Below are 17293 nucleotides of genomic sequence, written 5' to 3' on the forward strand. Positions count from 1 at the left end.
GCTGGCAAGACACATTAGAAGACTGTTGGTCAAACCCACCGATTTCTGTAGGACTGACCAATCATCTAATGAGATGTATGGGATCCTCCCGACTCCGATGGCATATGTCATGGGAAGGGAGGATTGGGGTGCTGGATTTTCTTACTCTCCCCCCCCCCCCTCATCCACGGTAAGAACACATGCATTCTCCTGTGAGACCAGCGTGCATGTGTATGGGAGAGGGAGTCGGATGGAATAGCTGGCAGCTCCCCATGGTGTATCGCGACTGTAAGCAGTTTTTCTAAACTTTATGGTCTGCGTTCACTAGCATTGGAAGGAGAAAGAGGAAGAGGAGTCAAAATGGCTGTCTCCTGTAACACAAAGAGAAGAATATAAAAACTTTGCATTTTTCATCCTTTGGATTGTGACATTAGAAGGGTTATGTAAAGAGGAGTAGATCATGGCAAGTGTTCCTAATTTTTTTTTTAATATATATAACTCGTGTCCCTTTAAATTTTTCAGCAAGTGAAGGCACAGGCAGGTTTCGGTCACGACTTATATATGGCACACTGGTATGTGGTGGCCGTTGGTTATGCTCTCCCGTTTCTTCACTGTCCTTTTCTTATACACACGTGGCTTTCGTTGGGCTTTTAGTAACAACCGTTCGTAGAAAACAATGAGACCCCCCGTTACCAGGCAGAGGATGATGCTGCTCAGGAAAAGCACCAGGCCAATCAGCAGGAAATAAAGGTATTCATGCAGGGTGAAGAAGTCCTGGCAGTGGTCGAACGAGTCCCTCTCGATTTCTAGGATAGGATATTGGTTCAGGTATTTTGGGACTCCACATAAAGTTCTTTCTTTCTCTACAAGACATTAAAAAAAATTGGAAAAAATTTGGGTTGGTAGAGGCATATGCTAGGGAAATAGCCCCCCCCCCGAGTGGCCCCATTCACTTCACAAAGACTAACCTGCAATCAGGGGCTGACCGAGAACTTAAAGTGGCCCCATGTCGTAGGCGGGTCCAAATTGATAGAAGGCAGAGCCTACAAGAGTAGGTGGGGCCGACACAAGTAGGCAGAGCCAGCAACACCATTTTTGTGGCACAAAATACCACTCCAGCAGTGCTAAATGCCACAGTGCAGCACAAAATACTGCTCCAGCAGCACAAAACACCTCCACAGATGCCCCACTGTGGTGGCCAGCACCACTTCCTTTCCTCCTATTCCAGTTGCCTCAGGGTGGCAACACAGTTGAATTCAGAAGTTAGGGGGGCACCTGTAGATGCCAGCTAGGTACATACTTTAGGTATTTGACGCTCCCAGCTCTGGGAGCATAAAATCATTACTTACTTGACTGGCAGCCATGAGGAGGGTGCAGATGGCCCCCATGGCATTGGCCCACTGGGAAGTTTCCCCATAGGGTCTATGGCCGATCCGCCCCTGCTTACAATACTAGATTTAGCCCATGGACAAGCCACTTCTGGAAAAAAGAAGATACTACCCCTTTAAAACAATCGAAACAGGGTAAAGAAGTCAACAGCCATGGTCAAAGACCTCATTCACATGACTATTTTCACGCAGACTCATTGATTTCTATAGGGCCACAGAAGATGCAGACATGTATCCATGTGCTGTTGCATCTGCGCAGCAAATTCTAGAACATATCCTATTCGTGTTGTTTTTTCAGTCAAAAATAGGCATTTTGACAATGGGGCCTGCAGGATGCACACGGAAGGTATCCACGGGTTGTGGACCGCAAAACGGATAAGGCCATGTGAATGTAGCCTAATACTGTTTTACTCCCCTTTCCGCTTTTAGGACACATGCACACTTCTCTGAGCTGCACAGGCCATCGTATCTGCATGTAGTCTAGTGATGCAGATTTTGCTGCAGATTTTTACCATTTCATATTTTTTTTTAGCAGATCTCAATTGCAAATCCACATTACAAAGCGAATCTGCCCCAAAATCTGTACAATTCTGTGTGAATGTACCTTTGTACATTTTCCAGTGGATTGGCAGAGACAATCCACAGCAAATCTGATGAATGTGCACTTACCTAAAGTCTTCTATGAGGAACCATCCTAGACTAGACACATTCTTGGTATACCCAGATGCTCGCCAAATTCTCCTAAAAATCCTAGAATCTTACCATAAATTTTCTGAGCATTGTCTATCATCCAAGACAACAGATACTGAATTTGACAAGTGCAAACCCAGGGGTTTCCATCCAATCTCAGCTGCGTCAAGGCCGGTAAATGATATAAAATGTCCACCCTCAGGCCAGTCAGGGCGTTGTTGTGTAAATACAGCGTGGTCAGATTTCTGAGGGGCTCCAGGATATCCCCGGGCAGACTGGTAATCCAGTTGTTCCCCAAGTTTAATGTTTTTAGGCTGGTCAATGGCTTGAAAACCTTTGGTTTTAAGATTGTCAACTGGTTTCTGCTGAGATCCAAGTAGGTCAGATTCTGAAGGTTCTTGAAGGCCTGAGGGTCAATGTTGGAGATTAAATTGTTGTGCAACTCCAGATGACTAAGGTATGGGTACTTATAAAATGATAACGTCTTCAGGGCAGTAATTTTATTGTAGGCGAGGAGCATGGTGTGGGTGTCTTCATCCAGATCTTCTGGGATGAAATAGAGCCCTCTTCCGTAGCAGTCTACGACTCCTGAAGAACATCTGCAGACATCTGGACACTTGGGGTTCTGTAGACTACTCGTACCTAAAAAAGTAATCCAGAAGACGACTTCCAGAAAACCCTTCATGTCAACGATCAATCTTCAGTCAATTAAGACAACACAGGTCAACTGCCAAAAACTTTTTGCAAACTTTTCAGATGCTAAAAATATTCAGGAAAGCTTGACTTCCACCACTTCATGGCTGCATCTTGTTCTGCACAGATTTCTTAAAAATCGACTTACCAGTTCAATACCGAAAAAAAAAGAAACTTCTTCTTGTCAAACTTGTGCTAATTTCTTAAGCTAAAGACGGGTCACATGAGCTGTGCAAATATTTACTGAGATTATTCTAAGGTTATGTGGCGGCTGTGTTTTCTTTCATTGTTCTCCTATTGACCGGGATATGTGAATCAACTCCACCCAACAGGATAAATAATTCTCACCCAGAAAGGGCATACTGGAGATTAGTAAGGTGGGCAGTGTGTTATTTACACTGACGAGAGAAGCATCAAAAGTTTTATTCCTTATTTCTTCTCATTAGTGTAGCTGGGTGATCACAGAGTATTACGGGGTGCCAGCTCTCCCCTCTAAGCTGTAGGGTAGCATGGTCCAACGGCTCAGAAGCTCTGAGCTCTTCTATGAGTGATCAGGTAGAATGATTTGCTCTACCTGATCATAGAGAGAACTGTGTTTCTTTAGAGCTGAAGAGTCCACCTTGCTCTCATCTCTATGATCAGTGCATGGAAAGAGCAGGAAACTTAAAGGGGTTTTCTGGGATTTTGATATTGATGGCCTCTACTCAGGATAGGTCGTCAGTGTCAGATCGGTGGGGGTATGACTCTTGGCAACCCTGCCAATCAGCCGTTTGAAGAGACAGAGATGCTCCAGTGAGGCCCGCAGCCCCTTCCTAGGCCTGTGATGTCCCATTAATTGGTCATGTGGCCTAGGCGCGGCTCAGTGCCATTCAAGTGAATGGTCCTAGAATGCAATACCAAGTACAGCCGCTATCCAATGGACGGCGCCGTGCTTGATACATAGGAGCGACATGTAAAAGCAGGTTGTTTACTGTATAGACAGAAAAACAGGGCGCACCATAGGGTAAAAACGTTTGGGAATTTGAAATAAACTCCAATTTAGGAGGCTCACCTTATAGGGTTGTGCAAATATAGGCACAACGCTACTGAAGACGTGTCGGAGATAAATTCAATCCCCAATGTAAAGGTAGGTATGCGGCCACAAATGCAGGTGTCCCCAGATGAGCGTGCAAAGGCCCACACAGAGGATTAGTATATAGTGAAAGAAAGGAGAATCCCTCGGCGCGAGGAACCAACCAGATGCGGATGATGGATCTTCAGAAATATTTATTGCAACCACACTACGCGTTTTGGGGAAAGAATCCCCTTCATCAGGTGAAGAATATTGCATAAAAAATGAACAAACAGACTGGATATATATATGTACACACACATATGGTCACATGCAAGTAAGGTCAGAGGGGAGGTGGGCGTCACCCCAAAATCTCCCCAAATTGGAATCATAAAAACAAATATACAAAACTAATAAATTAAGACATATACATATATTCACTGCCCCTTTGGGCTTACAGGCTATCCACATACATGTATTTTGTTCATTAATATACATTATGATCGCTGTAAGACACTTTAGGGATCAGCCCATCGCTAGGGAGGAGGAACTGCGTCACCCAGGGTCACATGATCGCTGTTCCGATCATGTGACCTATGATGCAGACTTGTTGCTAGGTGACGTTACACTTCCAGGCCGGCGTGAAGAGAGGCTCGGCACTCGGAAGGGTCAGGCGTCACGCCGCCTCCATGGGGCAGTCTGCAGTGCTGTGAAGAGGTGCTTGAGGTGCCATTCATCACTGGGAGCGATCGGTCCACGGGGCAATGTATTATATTATTTCGAAGAAAGAAGGGGGAGAGAGACATATTCCCAAATATATCAGACAGACTACAAAATATATTAATAATAAAAAAATGAATGATATGATAAAATACACAATAACTAGAATATATAATGTATATAATTATAAATATACATATAATTGATTGCAAAAAATGCACATTAAGGGAAGCGTCACGTTGTCTAGCAACAAGTCTGCATCATAGGTCACATGATCGGAACAGCGATCATGTGACCTTGGGTGACGCAGTTCCTCCTCCCTAGCGATGGGCTGATCCCTAAAGTGTCTTAAAGCGATCATAATGTATATTAATGAACAAAATACATTTGTGTGGATAGCCTGTAAGCCCAAAGGGGCAGTGAATATATGTATATGTCTTAAAGGGAACCTGACACCTGGATTTTGGGTATAGAGCTGAGGACATGGTTTGCTAGATGGCCGCTAGCACATCCGCAATACCCAGTCCCCATAGCTCTGTGTGCTTTTATTGTGTTAGAAAAACGATTTGATATGTATGCAAATTAACATAAAAAAGAGTCATATCTTACTTGTGTGACCAGAGAAAAGTCATATTTTCAAGCTCTGACTCATCTCAGGATAATTTGCATATGTATCGGTTTTTATACACAATAAAAGCACACAGAGCTATGGGGACTGGGTATTGCGGATGTGCTAGCGGCCATCTAGCAACCCATGTCCTCAGCTCTATACACAAAATCCAGCTGACAGGTTCCCTTTAATTTATTAGTTTGTATATTTGTTTTTATGATTCCAGTTTGGGGAGATTTTGGGGTGATGCCCACCTCCCCTCTGACCTTACTTGCATGTGACCATATGTGTGTGTATATCCAGTCTGTTTGTTGATTTGTTATGCAATATTCTTCACCTGATGAAGGGGATTCTTTCCCCAAAATGCGTAGTGTGGTTGCAATAAATATTTCTGAAGATCCATCATCCGCATCTGGTTGGTTCCTTGCGCTGAGGGAGCGACACAGTCTCTTCAAACAGCTGATCGACTCCGCCAGTCTAATAATGATGACATATTCTGGGGATAGTTCATCAATATCCTACCCCCAAAAAACTCTTTAATGATCAGTATTCAGCCCCTTGTTACAGAGAGGACAATACTATAGCCTAAAGCAGTGGTGGCGAACCTATATCACGGGTGCCAGAGGTGGCACTCAGAGCCCTCTCTGTGGGCATGAGCACCCTGGAAAAAGTCCATGGTATACCAATATGCCTTAGACTTCTCCTGCCATTCATCAGCGCAGGGCGCACTATGAACAGCACAGGCAGCGCACTGAATGTAGGGAGCATATATAGCTAAATGATAAAGTACATGGAAGATATACTATACTGGACTGTGGTAAATTACAGTGTTGGCACTTGGCAATAAATAAGTGGGTTTTGGGTTACAGTTTGGGCACTCGGTCTCTAAAAGGTTCAACATCACTGGCCTAGAGTATCCAGTAACCCACCGGACCGCCGGTATGCAACATTAACTCTTCTTCTACCTATCACCAAAATTTTTTAATGTAACCATTTCACTGGCCTAGACCACCAGGGATTTTTATAATAACCCATTCGCTACCCTAGACCACCAGGGATTTGTATACCAACCCATTCACTACCCTAGACCACCAGAGATTTGTATACTAACCCATTCACTACCCTAGACCACCAGAGATTTGTATACTAACCCATTCACTACCCTAGATCACGAGGGATTTGTATACTAACCCTTTCACTACCCTAGACCACCAGGGATTTGTATATTAACCCATTCACTACCCTAGACCACCATGGATTTGTATACTAACCCATTCACTACCCCAGACCACCAGGGGTAATGTAAGTAAGCCTCTTATTGCCCTAGACTACCAGGTATACAGACATTAGCCTTCTGATATCACTTCCTTTATTGCCCTAGACCCTCACGGATACTAAGATTAACCAATTCATTTGACTGCTGTTTAATACTATTTTAATGCTATAAAGCATTGTATTTTTGGCAAAACCCGACACCACAATGGGTGGCCTGCTTCTATAAATGCCAAGGGATGGCTAATTTTGGGGGGCTCCTAAGCAGGAGACGCTCCCTTCTTTTATGGCATTTATAGAGGAACGGTTCTATGCCACTCTTGTGCTCACTGATGCCCCCTGCTGAGCAATGCGCTGAATACAGTATATGTTTTACCTACCTGCACTGGTGGACGAGGGGTGACAACTGTTCTGAGCACATTTTAGTCTTACATTAAGGCTAGGGCTCCACAGTGGCACAGAGTTGTCAGCCTTGATTGTATGCCTTTTCCTCCCTTGCAGTTGTGCATGAGCCACAGTAATACTACCAGTTCAGTACGTGGAGTCCTTGCCTAATGGTTATCAGTTTTCAGCGTCACCTTTTCTGCCTGTTTAAAAAAAAAATATATGTTCGGAAAGTGTTATTCACATTGGATAAAGGACATGCCATTGCTTTATGACTAGTAAGGGTCTGACCACTGGGACCCCCACTGATCCAGAGAAAGAATGCTCTGTGGCCCCTTCATTCTCAGGACCACTGGGGTTCCTACAGCCAGAACCCCATCAATTACAAAGTGATAGCATATCCCAACGCTTAATCAGATAAGGCTATCCCTTTGATTTGGGAGAATTTAAAAGAGTAGAAAATGAAATAACTTTTTAATCGTCGCAGAAACCATCAGCATTTCAATAGCGATGGATGTGAGAGCGCAATAAGAAATGAACCTGCTGGAACCGTGCCCAGATGGCAGTCGCTGAGTAATTGGTGTACACAGAAGCCCTGGCATTCCATGTATAGGTTCCCTGGGGAATATAGCATTTAATAACAAGTAAATACAGGTTGCGGTTTGCAGGATTTCATTTTCAACAGGATTGGGTGAGAAGGATTAACAACTAAAAAAAAAAAAGTTTTCAAAAGTTCACTATAGGCGAGGCACTAATAAATGTGAGATGACCCAATCCCTTTAAGTTCGTCCTAAGAAGATCAGCACTTTCTGTTAGGACCTTAATTTAAAGGGGTCTCTTCTAGTAACAGATCTTTCCCACCATATCTATGCCATACCAACCTCTTCATCCGTGGTGTCGATTCGCTTCCCGGAATCTCTCACAGTATGCACAGATTTCTTCCTTGACTTGGCAGCTCTATGTAATAAAGTCCAATCCAGACTTAACATACGTCACTGGGCACATGGTCTGTAATCTAGAGACAAGAACCTGAGAAATTCAGAAAACCTTAAGGCTCATCGCACACAAACGTGTGCGCTCCGTGGCCGTATTGCAGACTGCATTTGCGGATCCGCAATACACGGGCACCATTCTATGTGCATTCCGCATCACGGATGCGGACCCATTCACTTCAATGGGTCCGCAAATCCGGAGATGCGGAACGGAAGTACGGAACCCTACGGAAGCAGTACGGAGTGCTTCCGTGGGGTTTCGTCCCGTACTTCCGTTCCGCAAAAAGATTATATGTGCTCATTCACAGTATATTCATTAGAATTATTCCCCCAGTGCATTTTTTTCTTTATTTGTAATATTTATTAGTTTTTATATAAATAATGCTCGCTTTTTTATTGAATATTGTTATATTATATATATATTATATTACTTTGATTGTAATGGTGAATGGAACCATGTGCACTGTTAATAAAAGTTTTATTTTTCTTGTTTAAAAACTAATAAAAACAAAATTTACAAAGAACATGTCCTATCTTTTTGTGGAACGGCCGAATCGCTGACCCAATAAAGTGAATGGGTCCGTGATCCACTGCGGATGCCCCACGGTGAGTGTTCGTGCATTCGTGTGCAAGAGGCCTAAGTGAAAAATCAGAGGCCGACACATAGTTGGACTGTTAGCTTCTCTGTAGTAGGGAGCAGTGGCAGAGACTCTTTTGCTATGTTTAACCCCTTCTACCCCGTGCCAGTTTTCGCTCTTCTGCCCAGGCCATTTTTTGCAAATCTGACATGTGTCACTTTATGTGGCAATAGCTTTGGAACACTTTTACTTATCCAGGCCATTCTGAGATTGTTTTCTCGTAACATATTGTACTTCATGATAGTCATAAATTTGAGTCAATATATTTCACCTTTATTTGTGAGAAAATCCCAAATTTACACCAAATTTAGAAAAATTCCCAAATTTTCTAATTTCTATTTCTCAACTTTTATAATAGATAGGGATACCTCATAAAATAGTTATTACTTTACATTCCCCATATGTCTACTTCATGTTTGGATCATTTTGATAATGACATTTTATTTTTTGGGGACGTTAGAAGGCTTAGAAGTTTAGAAGCAAATCTTGAAATCTTTCAGAAAATTTCCAAAACCCACTTTTTAAGGGCCAGTTCAGGTCTGAAGTCACTTTGTGGGGCTTACATAATAGAAACCACCCAAAGATGACCCTATTTTAGAAACTACACTCCTCAAGGTATTCAAAACTAATTTTACAAACTTTGTTAACCCTTTAGGTGTTCCACAAGAATTATTGGAAAATGGAGATTACATTTCTGAATTTAACTTTTTTGGCAGATTTTACATTTTAATCAATTTTTTCCAGTAGCAAAGCAAGGGTTAACAGCTAAATAAAACTCAATATTTATTACCCTAATACTGCGGTTTACAGAAACACCCCATATGTGGTCGTAAACTGCTGTATGACCAAACGGCAGGGCGCAGTAGGAAAGGAACACCATATGGTTTTCGGATGCCATGTTCCATTTGAAGCCCCCCTGATGCACCCTTACAGTTTAAAACTCCAAAAAGTGACCACATTTTGGAAACTACAGGATAAGGTGCCAGTTTTATTGGTACTATTTTGGGGGTACATATGATTTTTAATTGCTCTAGATTACGTTTTTTGTGAGGCAAGGTAACCAAAAAATTGATTTTTTGGCACCGTTTTTATTTTTTATTTTTAACAACATTCATCGTACAGGTTATATCATGCGCTATTTTTATAGAGCAGCTTGTTACAGACGCAATGATATTAACTATGTTTACTTTCTATAATGTTTGTTTCAGTTTTACATAAAGCATTTTTGAAAACAAAAATTAGGTTTTTGTATCTCCATTTTCTAAACGCCCTATTTTTTATTTTTTTTCTGCCAATTGTCTTGTGCCAATTCTTTGCAAGAAGAGTTGACATTTTTATTGGTACCATTTTTGGGTACATATGATTTTTTGATCATTCATTATTACACTTTATGGGGCAAGGTGACCAAAAAATTGGTTGTTTTGGCGCAGTTTTTATTTATTTATTTTTACAGAGTTTACCGGAGAGATTTGGTCATGTGACTTTTTTATAGAGCAGATCGTCTTAGTTAAGTTCTAATTTTTTGCGGGATATGCCTTTTTTATCGCTTGGGGTATATGCCTTTTTGATCGCTTGGTGTTGTAATTTTTGTGATGTAAGGTGACAAAAATTGCTTTTTTTTTTACACTTTTTTTTTTTTTTTTACGGTATTCACCTGAGGGGTCAGGTCATGTGATATTTTTATAGAGCTGGTTGTTACAGACGTGGCGATACCCAACATGTATATTTTTCTGTTTTTTCTTTTTTATCATAAAATAAGGGGAAAGGGGCGTTCTTTTTCTTTTTTTACTTAAAAACTATTAATTTTAATAAAAACACTTTTTTTTAAACTTTTTTTTCTTTATTTCTGATGTTCACTTTTGGGGGTCTGATCCCCTCTGCAATGCATGCACAGTGAGTAGTACACTAACAGGTTGCCTAGGAGGCGGGCCTGAGGCTGGATCTCCTCGGCACTCGTGGAAGGCAGGTCCCGATGCAGTGCAAGGCATTGGGCAGCCTCTGCATGGCATCTGGCTGCCTTCTGACACAATGAGTCGATGTGCTCCCTCACCCAACACAAACCCCTGCTATGTCGCGGTCAGCGAGGACCGCGGCATAGGACGGGTTAATCCACAGGCATCGGCTTTTACAGTGATGCCAGCGGATACAGCAGGGGCCCGGCTACCAGGGACTGCCGGGCCCCTGCAGTGTTCGCGTGCGCACTGCTCCGATGCCCGCCCGATCACCATGATGTACTATTACGTCAAATTGCAGGAACGCAGTGGCTTCCATGACGTAATAGTACGTTATGTGTCGGGAAGGGGTTAACTGTATGAAAGATAGCCAATCATCTCCAATACTGCTGCACGGAGCAATACAGAGCATACTCGTCCTGTTGAGCAGGAATTGGTGGAGGCCCCCTTTAAGAATTATATTAAAGGTGTTGTCCCACAAAAATATTCTACAGTTTTCAAACCAGCACCTGTATCTGAATACTTTTGTAATTGTATGTAATAAAAATTTTTGCATAGTCGCTGTTATTCAATAAAATGTCTGTACAGCGCCACCTGCTGTTTTTTTTCTTATTTTATTGACCTGCTCACTGAAAAGGCCGCACATGCTCAGTTCCATCCTTCAACTGCCTCCTGAGGAACATGCTCAGTTCGATCCTTCAACTGACTCCTGAGCTGTGATAGGGAGGGCTGAGACACGCCCCCTGAGCTGTGATAGGGAGAGCTGAGACACGCCCCTTAGCTGCAGCAGAAAGGACACTCCCCTTGAGTTTTCAGTTTGATATAAATTTAGCAGTGCAATGAATGTGGAGATCTCTGGATCCATGTGAGGTACAGGGCTGGTTCTAGATTTGTTAGAAAGGGGTTGTCATGTACTATATGATGTCTGATTATTATTTTTTTACACTAATCATGGGATAACCCCTTTTAACCACCTCCGGACCGCCTAACGCACATGTGCGTTCCGGAGGTGGCAGGCTGGCGCACAGTCACGCATATATGCGTCATCTCGCGAGACGCGAGATTTCCTGTGAACGCGCGCACACAGGCGCGCGCGCTCACAGGAACGGAAGGTAAGCGAGTGGATCTCCAGCCTGCCAGCGGCGATCGTTCGCTGGCAGGCTGGAGATCCGAATTTTTTAACCCCTAACAGGTATATTAGACGCTGTTTTCATAACAGCGTCTAATATACCTCCTACCTGGTCCTCTGGTGGTCCCTTTTGTTAGGATCGACCACCAGAGGACTCAGGTAGGTCAGTACAGTCGCACCAAACACTACACTACACTACACCCCCCCCCCGTCACTTATTAACCCCTTATAAACCCCTGATCACCCATGATCACCCCATATAAACTCCCTGATCACCCCCCTGTCATTGATCACCGCCCTGTCATTGATCACCCCCCTGTCAGGCTCCGTTCAGACGTCCGTATGATTTTTACGGATCCACGGATACATGGATCGGATCCGCAAAACGCATACGGACGTCTAAATGGAGCCTTACAGGGGGGTGATCAATGACAGGCGGGTGATCACCCATATACACTCCCTGATCACCCCCTGTCATTGATCACCCCCCTGTCATTGATCACCCCCCTGTAAGGCTCCATTCAGACGTCCGCATGATTTTTACGGATCCATGGATACATGGATCGGATCCGCAAAACGCATACGGACGTCTAAATGGAGCCTTACAGGGGGGTGATCAATGACAGGCGGGTGATCACCCATATACACTCCCTGATCACCCCCTGTCATTGATCACCCCCCTGTCATTGATCACCCCCCTGTAAGGCTCTATTCAGACGTCCGCATGATTTTTACGGATCCATGGATACATGGATCGGATCCGCAAAACGCATACGGACGTCTAAATGGAGCCTTACAGGGGGGTGATCAATGACAGGCGGGTGATCACCCATATACACTCCCTGATCACCCCCCTGTTAGGCTCCATTCAGACGTCCGCATGTGTTTTGTGGATCCGATCCATGTATCCATGGATCCGTAAAAAATCATGCGGATGTCTGAATGGAGCCTTACAGGGGGGGTGATCAGTGACAGGGGGGTGATCACCCTGATCACCCTGATCACCCCCTGTCATTGATAACCCCCCTGTAAGGCTCCATTCAGACGTCCGCATGTGTTTTGTGGATCCGATCCATGTATCCATGTATCCGTAAAAAACTCATGCGGATGTCTGAATGGAGCCTTACAGGGGGGGTGATCAGTGACAGGGGGGTGATCACCCTGATCACCCTGATCACCCCCTGTCATTGATAACCCCCCTGTAAGGCTCCATTCAGACGTCCGCATGTGTTTTGTGGATCCGATCCATGTATCCATGGATCCGTAAAAAATCATGCGGATGTCTGAATGGAGCCTTACAGGGGGGGTGATCAGTGACAGGGGGGTGATCACCCTGATCACCCCCTGTCATTGATAACCCCCCTGTAAGGCTCTATTCAGACGTCCGCATGTGTTTTGTGGATCCGATCCATGTATCCATGGATCCGTAAAAAATCATGCGGATGTCTGAATGGAGCCTTACAGGGGGGGTGATCAGTGACAGGGGGGTGATCACCCTGATCACCCCCTGTCATTGATAACCCCCCTGTAAGGCTCTATTCAGACGTCCGCATGTGTTTTGTGGATCCGATCCATGTATCCATGTATCCGTAAAAAATCATGCGGATGTCTGAATGGAGCCTTACAGGGGGGGTGATCAATGACAGGCGGGTGATCACCCATATACACTCCCTGATCACCCACCTGTTAGGCTCCATTCAGACGTCCGCATGTGTTTTGTGGATCCGATCCATGTATCCATGGATCCGTAAAAAATCATGCGGATGTCTGAATGGAGCCTTACAGGGGGGGTGATCAGTGACAGGGGGGTGATCACCCTGATCACCCTGATCACCCCCTGTCATTGATAACCCCCCTGTAAGGCTCCATTCAGACGTCCGCATGTGTTTTGTGGATCCGATCCATGTATCCATGTATCCGTAAAAAATCATGCGGATGTCTGAATGGAGCCTTACAGGGGGGGTGATCAGTGACAGGGGGGTGATCACCCTGATCACCCTGATCACCCCCTGTCATTGATAACCCCCCTGTAAGGCTCCATTCAGACGTCCGCATGTGTTTTGTGGATCCGATCCATGTATCCATGGATCCGTAAAAAATCATGCGGATGTCTGAATGGAGCCTTACAGGGGGGGTGATCAGTGACAGGGGGGTGATCACCCTGATCACCCCCTGTCATTGATAACCCCCCTGTAAGGCTCTATTCAGACGTCCGCATGTGTTTTGTGGATCCGATCCATGTATCCATGGATCCGTAAAAAATCATGCGGATGTCTGAATGGAGCCTTACAGGGGGGGTGATCAGTGACAGGGGGGTGATCACCCTGATCACCCCCTGTCATTGATAACCCCCCTGTAAGGCTCTATTCAGACGTCCGCATGTGTTTTGTGGATCCGATCCATGTATCCATGTATCCGTAAAAAATCATGCGGATGTCTGAATGGAGCCTTACAGGGGGGGTGATCAGTGACAGGGGGGTGATCACCCCGATCACCCTGATCACCCCCTGTCATTGATAACCCCCCTGTAAGGCTCCATTCAGACGTCCGCATGTGTTTTGTGGATCCGATCCATGTATCCATGTATCCGTAAAAAATCATGCGGATGTCTGAATGGAGCCTTACAGGGGGGGTGATCAGTGACAGGGGGGTGATCACCCTGATCACCCTGATCACCCCCTGTCATTGATAACCCCCCTGTAAGGCTCCATTCAGACGTCCGCATGTGTTTTGTGGATCCGATCCATGTATCCATGGATCTGTAAAAAATCATGCGGATGTCTGAATGGAGCCTTACAGGGGGGGTGATCAGTGACAGGGGGGTGATCACCCTGATCACCCCCTGTCATTGATAACCCCCCTGTAAGGCTCTATTCAGACGTCCGCATGTGTTTTGTGGATCCGATCCATGTATCCATGTATCCGTAAAAAATCATGCGGATGTCTGAATGGAGCCTTACAGGGGGGGTGATCAGTGACAGGGGGGTGATCACCCTGATCACCCTGATCACCCCCTGTCATTGATAACCCCCCTGTAAGGCTCCATTCAGACGTCCGCATGTGTTTTGCGGATCCGATCCATGGATCCGTAAAAATTATACGGACGTCTGAATGGAGCCTTACCAGGGGCGTGATCAATGACAGGGGGGTGATCCGGGAGTCTATATGGGTGATTACCCCCCTGTCATTGATCACCCCCCTGTCATTGATCACCCCCCCTGTCATTGATCACCCCCCCCCTGTAAGGCTCCATTCAGACATTTTTTTGGCACAAGTTAGCGGAAATTTTTTGTTTGTTTTTGTTTTTGTTTTTTCTTACTAAGTCTCATATTCTACTAACTTGTGTCAAAAAATAAAATCTCCCATGAACTCACCATACCCCTCACGGAATCCAAATGCGTAAACATTTTTAGACATTTATATTCCAGACTTCTTCTCACGCTTTAGGGCCCCTAAAAAGCCAGGGCAGTATAAATACCCCACATGTGATCCCATTTCGGAAAGAAGACACCCCAAGGTATTCCGTGAGGGGCATATTGAGTCCATGAAAGATTGAAATTTTTGTCCTAAGTTAGCGGAAAGTGAGACTTTTTTGAGAAAAAAACCAAAAAAATCAATTTCCGCTAACTTATGCAAAAAATAAAAAATTTCTAGGAACTCGCCAGGCCCCTCATTGAATACCTTGGGGTGTCTTCTTTCCAAAGTGGGGTCACATGTGGGGTATTTATACTGCCCTGGCTTTTTAGGGGCCCAAAAGTGTGAGAAGAAGTCTGGGATCCAAATGTCTAAAAATGCCCTCCTAAAAGGAATTTAGGCCCCTTTGCGCATCTAGGCTGCAAAAAAGTGTCACACATCTGGTATCGCCGTACTCAGGAGAAGTTGGGGAATGTGTTTTGGGGTGTCATTTTACATATACCCATGCTGGGTGAGAAAAATATCTTGGTCAAATGCCAACTTTGTATAAAAAAAATAGGAAAAGTTGTCTTTTGCCAAGATATTTCTCTCACCCAGCATGGTTATATGTAAAATAGCACCCCAAAACACATTCCCCAACTTCTCCTGAGTACGGCGATACCAGATGTGTGACACTTTTTTGCAGCCAAGGTGGGCAAAGGGGCACATATTCCAAAGTGCACCTTTCGGATTTCACCGGCCATTTTTTACAGATTTTGATTGCAAGGTACTTCTTACACATTTGGGCCCCTAAATTGCCAGGGCAGTATAACTACGCCACAAGTAACCCCATTTTGGAAAGAAGACACCCCAAGGTATTCCGTGAGGGGCATGGCGAGTTCCTAGAATTTTTTATTTTTTGTCGCAAGTTAGTGGAATATGAGACTTTGTAAGGAAAAAAGAGAAAAAAAAAAATCATCATTTTCCGCTAACTTGTGACATAAAATAAAAAATTCTAGGAACTCGCCATGCCCCTCACGGAATACCCTGAGGTGTCTTCTTTCCAAAATGGGGTCACTTGTGGCGTAGTTATACTGCCCTGGCAATTTAGGGGCCCAAATGTGTGAGAAGTACCTTGCAATCAAAATGTGTAAAAAATGGCCTGCAAAATCTGAAAGGTGCACTTTGGAATATGTGCCCCTTTGCCCACCTTGGCAGCAAAAAAGTGTCACACATCTGGTATCGCCGTACTCAGGAGAAGTTGGGGAATGTGTTTTGGGGTGTCATTTTACATATACCCATGCTGGATGAGAGAAATATCTTGGCAAAAGACAACTTTTCCCATTTTTTTATACAAAGTTGGCATTTGACCAAGATATTTTTCTCACCCAGCATGGGTATATGTAAAATGACACCCCAAAACACATTCCCCAACTTCTCCTGAGTACGGCGATACCAGATGTGTGACACTTTTTTGCTGCCAAGGTGGGCAAAGGGGCACATATTCCAAAGTGCACCTTTTGGATTTCACCGGTCATTTTTTACACATTTTGATTGCAAAGTTCTTCTCACACATTTGGGCCCCTAAATTGCCAGGGCAGTATAACTACGCCACAAGTGACCCCATTTTGGAAAGAAGACACCCCAAGGTATTCCGTGAGGGGCATGGCGAGTTCCTAGAATTTTTTATTTTTTGTCGCAAGTTAGTGGAATATGAGACTTTGTAAGAAAAAAAAATAAGAAAAAATCATCATCATTTTCCGCTAACTTGTGACAAAAAATAAAAAGTTCTATGAACTCACTATGCCCATCAGCGAATACCTTAGGGTGTCTACTTTCCGAAATGGGGTCATTTGTGGGGGTTTTCTACTGTTTGGGCATTGTAGAACCTCAGGAATCATGACAGGTGCTCAGAAAGTCAGAGCTGTTTCAAAAAGCGGAAATTCACATTTTTGTACCATAGTTTGTAAATGCTATAACTTTTACCCAAACCATTTTTTTTTTGCCCAAACATTTTTTTTTATCAAAGACATGTAGAACAATAAATTTGGCGAAAAATTTATATATGGATGTCGTTTTTTTTGCAAAATTTTACAGCTGAAAGTGAAAAATGTCATTTTTTTGCAAAAAAATCGTTACATTTTGATTAATAACAAAAAAAGTAAAAATGTCAGCAGCAATAAAATACCACCAAATGAAAGCTCCATTAGTGAGAAGAAAAGGAGGTAAAATTCATTTGGGTGGTAAGTTGCATGACCGAGCGATAAACGGTGAAAGGAGTGTAGTGCCGAAGTGTAAAAAGTGGCCTGGTCATGAAGGGGGTTTCACCTAGCGGGGCTGAAGTGGTTAAGTGCAAACAAAAGAGCCGAGTCCCTAACTTTACAGAGGCGTCTCTCCCTTCT

The 17293-nt window shown here is 44.0% G+C and overlaps 1 protein-coding gene across 1 annotated transcript; it reads right to left on the reverse strand.

Annotated features, from left to right (window-relative positions):
* Window positions 1–356: 356 nt before the first annotated feature.
* Window positions 357–2829, reverse strand: LOC122946152 (leucine-rich repeat-containing protein 26-like). The gene is made up of 2 exons (XM_044305556.1): window positions 2130–2829; window positions 357–842 (listed from the first exon to the last, which is right to left on the reverse strand). Exons 1-2 carry the CDS (start codon window positions 2740–2742, stop codon window positions 535–537), a joined length of 921 nt encoding a protein of 306 aa, XP_044161491.1. The 5' UTR covers window positions 2743–2829; the 3' UTR covers window positions 357–534.
* Between the last annotated feature and the right edge of the window lie 14464 nt (window positions 2830–17293).

This window comes from Bufo gargarizans, chromosome 9, assembly GCF_014858855.1.
Source record: "Bufo gargarizans isolate SCDJY-AF-19 chromosome 9, ASM1485885v1, whole genome shotgun sequence".
NCBI lineage: Eukaryota > Metazoa > Chordata > Amphibia > Anura > Bufonidae > Bufo > Bufo gargarizans.